Source organism: Aplysia californica, unplaced genomic scaffold (genome assembly GCF_000002075.1).
Source record: "Aplysia californica isolate F4 #8 unplaced genomic scaffold, AplCal3.0 scaffold00004, whole genome shotgun sequence".
NCBI classification, from domain to species: domain Eukaryota; kingdom Metazoa; phylum Mollusca; class Gastropoda; order Aplysiida; family Aplysiidae; genus Aplysia; species Aplysia californica.
Window position 1 is genome coordinate 3,501,259 of NW_004797274.1, and position 10,038 is coordinate 3,511,296.

General features: G+C 42.3%; 1 protein-coding gene across 2 annotated transcripts in view; it reads left to right on the top strand.

The window, feature by feature from the left end:
* The first annotated feature begins 648 nt into the window (after positions 1 to 648).
* The window catches only part of LOC101858533 (guanine nucleotide exchange factor for Rab-3A), an 18,168-nt gene continuing 8,778 nt past the window's right edge, over positions 649 to 10,038 (top strand). The window contains exons 1-5 of one of the 2 annotated variants that reach the window (XM_005089274.3): positions 649 to 723; positions 5,289 to 5,382; positions 5,746 to 6,420; positions 9,266 to 9,437; positions 9,696 to 9,791. In XM_005089274.3, the coding sequence (XP_005089331.1) occupies positions 5,303 to 5,382; positions 5,746 to 6,420; positions 9,266 to 9,437; positions 9,696 to 9,791 (1,023 nt within the window). In that variant the 5' untranslated portion in view covers positions 649 to 723; positions 5,289 to 5,302. The remainder of the gene's footprint in view (positions 724 to 5,288; positions 5,383 to 5,745; positions 6,421 to 9,265; positions 9,438 to 9,695; positions 9,792 to 10,038) is intronic. The other variant, XM_035968664.1, reaches the window with a different exon arrangement.

Here is a 10,038-nt window from a genome sequence, read left to right on the forward strand (position 1 = left end):
GAGGGGGATTTTAAAAATAATAATACATAGAAATCTATTGCCTGTTGGCTATATAAATAGTAGGCCTATAATATTATATTACAGGCCCTATAGGCCCTCTATATATATAAAAATTGTGTGTATTAGTGGGTCTGTATTTTGTTATTTACGTAAGTGAGGGGGTTAGTACAGTAGAGGGAAGAGGGATAAAACTAATATCTCGTATTCGGGAGATGATTCATCTGGATCTTACATTCCTGAGAGGCCAGGTATGTTAGTTCCTCCCCTAAATGAACGGTGGGCTATTGTAATGTTGTTGGGTTGTTGTTTTTTACCTTCCTTCTCTACCTCAGGATATCTATGTCAGTACAAACAGCTGCGTCATTCTTGGTTAATGCCGGCATCAACTTGTGTACTGTAGTAGTAGTCGTAGTAACAGTAGTATTGATCTAGAATCTTCAGCTGACTCGAAGAAGAGAGCAAAGAATCTTTGGCTGAATAAAAAATTAGATCTAGTAGGCCAGAGAATCTTTGCGGGTAACAAGGGGACTAGCACTTGTAAAGAATGTTTGGCAGAGTCCATCTTGTCCGATTTGGCCGAGTTGAGGGGGAGGGGCAGGGGACACAACAGAAACATTCCAATGGATTGAGCATGCGCACAAAGGTAAACACAGTGACAGACATGGCGGAGGGAACAGAAGCTATCAGCTGACGGAGATAAAGTTGTGAGAGACACTTCATGTGGTAGGCTTTAACGCTCCCTAAGTCAGTTTAGTTGTTTCTTTTGCTTTTAGCCGCAGTCTCGTTGAAATTATTTCACAAACATATTGCTGCCGCCTTCTAAGGTCTTTGTTGTCGTCCGTCTTGCCAAACACGTAACAGCCTCTAATGCTTTTCCCCTCCTTCGTGAATGAGGACGGCCAACGCCAACACCCCTCCCTCCCTCTTCTCGTTTTGCAAACTGACTTTTGCCGGGTTCTCACAATGGTAAGATAAGAGTGTGTGTCTTCCTGTTCTCCCAATGCCCAAGGTCTGTGCTCATTATCTTCTGCAACTGAACTGGCTGATCCGATGTGATCTTTCTAGTAAGATAGAGTGGTATATCTAGTCTAAATCTAGATCTAGACCTAGATCCTAGAGATCTATATCTAGATCTAGATCTAGTCTAGATCTAGAATCTGGTAGTAGATTAGACTGATTAGTCAAGTTAAGGAGGCAGAGGTGTATCTTCTACAAGAGTCTATTTATACTGATGATCTTAAAAACGCACCACTTACAAAACAGTTCAATTAATGGTGGTATTTTGGGGGTTTTTAAACAGATTATATACCATTGCTCATTGCAGACTCACAGCTGAAATTAAATGAAACGAAGTGTATACAGACCCGGTAACCGGAAACAAAGTCACGAAATATACAATACAGTACAGACCCGGTAGGGGAACTCTTTTGTGATTTCGGGAAGTTTCAGCGCTCAGACCCGGTAGAAATCTAGTGTTTGTGTGTGTGAGAGAGAGAGAAGAGAGAGAGAGAGAGAGGTGCTAGCAAAATGTAATGACATGCCCCAGTTGGCAGGAGGGAACGAGAGAAAGATAGAGTGTGAAATAGGTGGGGACAAAGGAAGACAGAGACAAACAAAGAAAAAGAGAAGGCGATCCATACAGAGAGAGAGAGAGAGAGAGAAATAGTCTAGAGAGGGTGACTGCTCGATTGAAATTATGACATTGTTCTTTTCTTCAAATTGCGACTTGCGATTCCTCCAACTCCAAAACGGAGGAAAAACGATCGTTCATCGAAAAGACATCCGCAGTCTTCATTTAGATCTAGGCTAGCAGCAAAACTAGATTAAAGATTTATGTCTGTCTGCCTAGATCTAGATCTAGACCTAGGCCACAGATCTAGAAGAACCTAGGTCTACCCTGAGCCAAGAGGGCGCAGAAACTCTCCGAAATCACAAAAGAGTTCCCCTACCGGGTCTGTATACTTTGTGACTTTGTTCCCGGTTACCGGGTCTGTATACACTCCCTAAATGAAAAGGTCAAATGGCACCGCGAGCACAAAAGCATAAAGTAACAAAAAAAGTCCTTTTTCAAAAATCAAAGCTACAAGTGTTTTTAACACTTTTGCCTTAGTATCGTGTATGTCCTTCATTGGCCTGAATACAGGATTGGCAGCGTCTTCTCATGGAATTGACAAGAGTCTGAAAGAACACTTTTTGAGTCTGTACCCACTCATTTGTCTAAAACGCCTCAGCTCTTGGTGATTGTAGGTCTTCCACAGGACAAACGGCGGCCAAGCTCGTCCCACACATATGCTCTATTGGTGCCATGTCAGGAGACAGTAATGGCCAAGGCAGGACATCAATGTTGTTTGCCTGCAGAAAAGCAGTGGTGGCTCGAGTGGTGTGCGGGCGGGCATTGTCATGTTGGAATAACTACAGCTCTGGGTGTTGACCAAATAACGGCACTACAACATGGTTCTGAAGAACCTGCTGGTACGTGTTGGCATACACAGGCTGGTCGAAGAAGTACAGTGGTGTGCGATAATCGTGGCTGTATGCTCCCCATACCATGACGCTGCCTCCTCCCCATCTATCGACCTCCAGCATGCAACAGTTGGCGTAGTGTAGCGTTCGCCAGGGCGTCTCCAAGCCTTTCTTCTCCCATCGGTATGTGAGAGGGCAAACCGGCTCTCGTCAGAAAAGACTACAGTCCTCCACTGGCGTCCTGTCAACTGCAAATGCTTCCTGGCCCACTGCAAACGTTGTCAGTGCTTCCACTCTTCCGTATTTTTACGGAAATCCGTACTTTCTGCCTGTTCCGTACTCTGTAAAAAACTGTGACAGCGTAGGACTGCCGAAATTCCATAGCAAAAGATCCGTACTCGCCTTCGTATCGTCTTGTATAAGTTACGGATACTTACGGTAATTCCCCCGGCAACAAGTTAATGTTATAGAAACCTGCCAGATTGCACATTTCTTGCAATCGGCCTTTATTCCGCTATGCCCCATGCATTCATTGCGAGTTGGTCAGCAGTACATTTTTTACCTGCAGATGGATCAAAATCTGGCAAACTTTTTGGCCAATTTCCTCCTTTATATCATTCACTCGTTCCTTCTGTCTATCTTCAGATTGTTGCCGCAGCTGGAAAATCTTCGTGTTGATCAAGTAAATTGACTAGTGATCCTAGACAGACAATTACTGTCAGAAAGAAACGTTTTTTGCAAATTTGTCTAGATCTAGAGAAATTATCAATGCGCAGATTCTACGGCACGTGAATGCGATATAAGGGCCGCGATGAAAGAAATATATATACATATATACTAAGACTACTAAAATCAAGAATAATTGGAAGTGGTGTTCCGAGGTTGTGACAGGCAACATTCAGACTTGAAAATTGAGGAACAATTAGGGTATATATGCTGGGCAATTGTATTGTGAAGGTACATATCTATTCATTACAATTATTCCCAGGTTTGCCTTCTATCAATGGTGCGACGACAAATTAATTGAATTACAGTAGCAATGAAAGGGGAACCTGCTTTTAAACATTGCCCGCAATGGAAAGATATTGTAGGTGAGGAAATCAAACAAGACAAAATGTTGGTGAAAAAATAAATATTATGGGTTGTAGGCAATCTCTTCAAACCGGCTCCCGAATGCCATTTTCAACCCTCTAAAAGCAGTAAATTTAAGACCCACTGCAGAATTTTCCTTACTTTTCCGCTTCAGCTGGTTCAAGCACTGGTTGTTGACGGTACCTCTATGTCAGGACATGACTAACGTACGGGCGTCTGGCTGCAAGTCCTGCTTTCCACAAACGACGTCGCACGGTCCATTCAGATACTGGTCCACGCTGACCAACCACTTGACAACCTGTTTCCAGTGCTGGCAGGAAACGGTCACGAAGGTGACGTTGGCGAATGTAACAGTCTTGTGCTGGTGTTGTAACTCGTGGTTGGCCGCTCCGTCGCCGATCTGCTGTAGATCCAGTAGCTGCATTTTGTTGAGACAATCGGATAACAGTCGAGTGGCTACTGTTCATGCGCCTGGCAACTTCCTGACTGCCATTTCATCTTGGAGCATTCCAATGGCCTTTTCACGTTCTTACATGGAAAATCGCTGCTTTATTTACGCAGAAAAAGTCTGTGAACTCTGGTCAACCTCAATTGATGTCACTGGATAATTTTCGTGCAAAATGTGCTCAATTCAAAATGGTGCGTTTTTAATTAACTTCAGTATAGATCTAGATTTTATTAGGTCTGGTCCCTTGGCAAATAGGATTGTAATGCAAACTTGTCAATTAGGGCATTGAGGGGATTGTTTCAGATAGATCTAGTGGATTTTCAAAGAGCCTGGTGTCATTGTTACTGCTAAGGTTTTAAAGTTAAATACAATCGATCCTGTGTAAGATGGAATTGCAAGGGAGCAAGAAAAAAATTTCATCCTAGACAGGAGAATTTAGGGGGGAGATGGATGGAGGTGTCAAAGGCCCAGCCAGTGGGGCCAAGGGGTCGCTTGTCCGGTCGGCAAGCAGACTTGGTCATTACTACACACCTCTCAAGTGCTATCCTGTCTGAAAATGACATATGTCAGTCTTACTTTCCAATTACCACCAAGTGCTTGCATTTCATAGGACCACTGTTTGACCTGTTAAAAACAGAAACGTTTGGACATCTCCTTTTTTTTCCACCCTTAGCCCCACCCTTTGGTATAACAAGCACAGTCCACCAATGCCCCCCTCATTGCCATGTAACAATGATTCGAGGAACTCTTCTCTCGGCAGGCACTGGTCAAACTAATTTCACACCTCTCTGGCTCCTGGCTACCCAGGAAAGTTTCCGTCGTGGTTCGCTACTCGAGCACTTTCACTGACACTCGATGAGATTTCATACCAACACCGATGGGAAAATATCTACCCCCAAATTTCACCCCTACTCCCTATCGTCGCCCGGTGACATGGCATTAAGTTAAGGGCCGGCAGAACGGAACTTGTGATTTTTGTTTCAAATCAGGGCTGAGCGAGTAAAGCATTTTCTGTCTTAAACAGGTAAAACCCTCTAAAGGGAGCCGATTTTTCTTTCCATTTCCTCGTTGGACAGGTTTCCGTTTATACAGGTAATTAAAGAGGAATATATCAAATGGGGAGCGGGGAGATTCCGGTAAGACAGGTTTCCATTTTACACAGGTTTCCATTAAGGCAGGTTCAACTTCTGTATAAGTTGAACAGAAGCAGACTTTTTTGCAAATGGTATGGTAATGAATTATACATTACATTGTATTCAATGGATGTAAATCTTTTGTTTTGCAGGTAAAGTCAAGAAAATGTCGGAGAGTCGAGTTCCACCTAACATTTTGTTGAATCAACCTAGTGCAGAGGAAGACCCTGAAGCTGTGCCTCCTGGGTAAGACATTGCACTTTATCAATGTGTGGGACATTATGTGGTGTAACTCAGCTGTTCTTTGGAAGAAATTAAAGTTAATATCACATCTTTAGTTGTTGGTTTTTGGGAATGAAAAAAAACTCCCCTTTATTAAATATGTATATCTGCTTTACTGTGTTTACTGTATACTGTGACATAATGTCATATTTATTATATTCATCCATATTTTTGTAAAATGTATAGATAAAGTGTTCCGTTAACTGTACGCACAATGTACTGGCATGTTTTGTAATAAGTATCATGTACAATCGATCTCCTAATGCATAATGTTCTTTGTCGGGAAATGTCTGGAAGTAAGTTTGCCTTGTATTTCCTGTCTTGCAGATTTGCTAGTAAAGCGAACATAGCGAGAAGTCACTCCGCCCCTCAGGCTGAGAACCAGTTCACGGCTTTGAGGATGGGAGTCAAGAACAAAGGCTCTCCTTCAAGCCCAAAGAAGTTCCCACAGGGGAATGGAACCCAAACAATCCCCACCCTGTCTGACGGAGTTGTGCTGGTGAATCAGGAACAAGCAGCGCTGGTCGCTGCTGATGTACTGTCCTCGCACAATCACCACCAGGGAGCCAGCGGCCCCGAGGGGGATGGCTCTGTGTCACCTATGTCACCCACACCGCTCTGTGATGCGAACCACTCCCCTTCCTCGACAAAGCGTTACTATGAGGCTTCTCCCATGTATAGTGAGGAATCTCGGCCTGACGACGTGTGGCAGCGCAGGGAGCAGTTCGTCGCATCTGGTCGCTCACAAGAAGTGAACTCTGAAGAGTTGGTCGAATACGATGCAACCACCACAGGAAACACTATGCTTAGGTCAGAGTTGCGAGAGAGGAGGGCGAAAAAACTCAGCCAGTCCTCCAGTCAGCAAGATGGTGAGCTTGTGAACGGTGCTCAGAGAAGTGATGCACAAAACTCTGTGGACAGTAAGGCAGTAACAAACGGCTCGTCAGACTCTGTCAATGGAACATCCTCTGCTGCTGGTTCTCAGAGTTCTAACAGTTCCATGTGAGTTGATATTTGATGGTTATTTTTATTTGTTATAAATGTTTTACACCCCTTTGACACTATTTTAAAACATTGCAGTCACCCAGCCAGCAGTACAAAATACCTCATCTGGTCACCTAGCTAGGAGGAGTACCTGCGACGGACTTCTCGGGCCTTGGGAACTGCATCAAGTGACTGGAACGGACCATTTTCACCGTCGCATTATTGCGGCAAGTGACCGCAAAGTGTCGATCAGTTTTTAAAAATTGGCTATTTTGACCCTGCCTGTTAAGGCCAGCTGAGGTATCCCTGCAGACAGATGGAGATTCTCATTTAACCTCTTCGCTGCTGCACCCGCAGAATTTACGGGCCTAAACCGTCTAGCGTTGTGCCTATGGCCTATAGAATTAATAGAATTTACGGGACTGTGACAGAGGTTCTTTTGATACCAATTATAAGGGAAGTTACTGCTAAAATCTTGTAATTATTATTGAGGTACCTTCCCTTTTTGTTTACCACCATCCTCCCCCCCCCCCCCCCCCAATTGGTGGATGGGATTTCCCCCGGCACAGGGTCCTATTTACCCGTAGCATTGAAGGGGTTTAAATCTTCCCCATTCTTTTTCTTTTCATTGAGTGACCAAGGAATATTTGTTATTTCAGCCCTGAAAATAATTTGTTTAGTTGGCATAAAACTTGCGGATAGTTTGTCCAGCTTGCTCAGCGTCCTCGTGAGAGGACAAGAGGTGTACACAGGCAATCTCACAGAGTTGTTTTGCATGTAAAAATTTGTATAAAGTGTCGTAAGATGTATTCTTCTGCATGTCATCCTCCAAAGTTTTATTCAGCGTAAATCAGGTCGAAGGGGGGGGGGGGGGGGGGCGAGAGAACTAGAAAACAATTCAGTGAAAAGTTCATGTTTATATGAAATTCATAAATGTGACCCAGTGTCATGAAATATGGAGGTATCCTGTAAAGGGCCATTTGCCATGATTAATTGGCTTTTACACGCAACAGTCAAGGTGGGGGGGGGGGGGGGTGTGAAGGGAAATGACCATGGCAGCTACTGTCAACCCATTAACATAAGACAGGTGATGAAGTAAGTCATGGTAAAAATATTTTTTGTTGTTTTCAAAATACCTGGATTGATAACGTTTTCAAAATACAGAGGAAGAAAATAAAGTCACTCACTAGTCATTTTGATATTCTGATTCTGAATTTGATATTGTTTTTACAATACGACATAGTCTTTAATAAGTTTGTTTTATGTATGTGCCATAAGGATGAACAAAAGAAGTGACTGACATTTCAGTCAACTATTTATATTATTCTTATTACACTTTGAGGATATGGACTGAAGGCTAGCGGAAGTCCAAAAACTATCAGTTTCTGTTGTACATGTATTACCCCCTTAAGGCCGATGCACCTGGGGCTAACCAATTTTACAAAAATCAACTAGGGAAAGGTATAGGTGGAAGATTTAAAGGTATGTGTCTTCAGTGAATTATTATTTTTCAAGGGAGAAATTAACCTTTTTATAGAATGAAATAAAAAGTATGTACTCTCACACAGTAACTTCTTTTTGGAAACTGAACTGAAACATGTATAAATGTTTATGACATAAAACTTTGTATTTCATTTTCACTTTGGGTGGTGAGCTTTGTTGAGAAGCATTGCGAAACAGAAACATGCCTGAAGTTGCATAAAATGGAATTGTTTTGCTTTAAGGGGGGGGGGCTACACCTGGAGGCTATCTCGCTTATAACTGGACCGAATTTTACCACATTTCACACATATAACAAGCATAGTAAGGAGTTTTGAAATCCGCAATCAAATTTGAGAAAAAAGTTTCATTTCCATGGATACGCCGCCATATTGGATTTTATTGACATGTCTTACGTAATGAATACCGCACTTATCGCTCATGGAAATTAATTGTTTTTTTGCATGCGTGTTCACAAACATTAGATCTAAAAATTTGTCTGTTGTTTTTTTCTTAATCGAATTAGAAAATTTTTAATGAATTTTTTCCTGAGGTAGCATTCAAGTTTGCGAAAAATCCGTGAAAATCCACACTCCAGACACCACCAACAAAAATCTATTCCATATATCAAAAATTCAACAGACAAATTTTTAGTATTACCTCTTCTCTTCATTCTGTGAAAATTTCATGAAGATTATATGAAAAATGATGGAGTTATTCAAAAAGGTATGGAGAAAAGTAGCATTTTGAGAAAACGGCCGATAAAGAAAAATAAAATACTGACTTTATGAGGAAATGGCGGTTACAAACATGCCCGGTATGGGAAAAAATACGATTTTGGGGGGTTCTTATGCCATGAAATAGTTGTAGGAGAGGCTGAGGAAGCTAAAAATGCCTACAACTCAAATTCCATGATTTTGAGCCGATTTTTGATTTTAGGGGTGTAGCCCCCCCCCTTTAATGTTTAGATCTTGTCACTTCTTTACAGAATGATCTTAAAGTGTAAGATTAAGACTGGCACCTTGAGTGTTTTGTATTAGTTTTGTAGTTCACTTGTAATCTTTTATAATCTCTTTTACCCTTCAAATCTCAATAAAAGCGCTATATCTCTAACATTTTGCACATCTGATACACACCTCAGGATGTGGCGTAGTGAATTTAATGGTTATCATTTGAGATCCCAGTGTGTGCTGGGCTCGTGTAGATCTAGGAAACCAGGGCTCAACATGCTATGTTGTTCTTTGTTTTATTTATAGGAGGTCTATTTGTCTATTTCTTTTCAGATTTCGCTATTTCTCTTTAATTATGATTGTTAGTGTTGTGTTAGTTTTCTAATTTTTTCAAGGCTTCCTCATTGCCCCTTGTGTACCGGATTTTTTTTCAGTGCTGAGTTAAGAGACGGAATTGAAGGGGACACCCGCAGGTATCGGAACCCACTTCGGCAAGCTCAGTCGGAGGTTCTTTTACCCAGTGAAATGCAGAGGAAAATGTCTCTGGCCGATGTCAAGGAGAAAGGATACGCTTGGCTGGAGGAGGAACTCACCAAGGCTCAAAGGGTAATTGTAATACAATAATTGTAATTTGGGGAGTATAGTAGTTGTCTTGATGTCCTGATTTCTGGGTAGTGGCGTTGCTGTCCTGATTCCTATGGAGTAGTATAGTTGTTTTTGGTTTCGAATGAGTGTAGTTATCCTCATTGAGGGGAGGTTCTTTTTCTCCTTGTTTCCATGTAAGAGTCACAGCAATTGTCATACATTATTTGTGACATTAGTGTTTAGTCTCTCTACTATGTGTGTTGTTTCTCTACCCGGCAGGCATTAGAACTGAAAGACGAAGAAGTGGATGAACTGAGAGGGATACGGGAAAGACTGATGAAGGAAGTCAGCGACTTTACAGCCTCCCTGTTTGAGGTAACACCCCTCCCCCCTCTCCACCTCACCTCCACCCTTGTCATTGTTCTCTTTTGCATTTAGTTTATTTGTCCCCTATTTTGACTTTTCTATGATATGAAGGAGAGCCATTCTTGTGTTACCGGCACTCTAACCTGATCGACTTTCGGGCATGCCGGAGAGACTTTTCTTTACTCTTCTGTGCATGAAAAGCTGGCAGCACACAGAAGCTGATCAGGTGCATATGTGTCCTGTAGGGTGGTGGGGG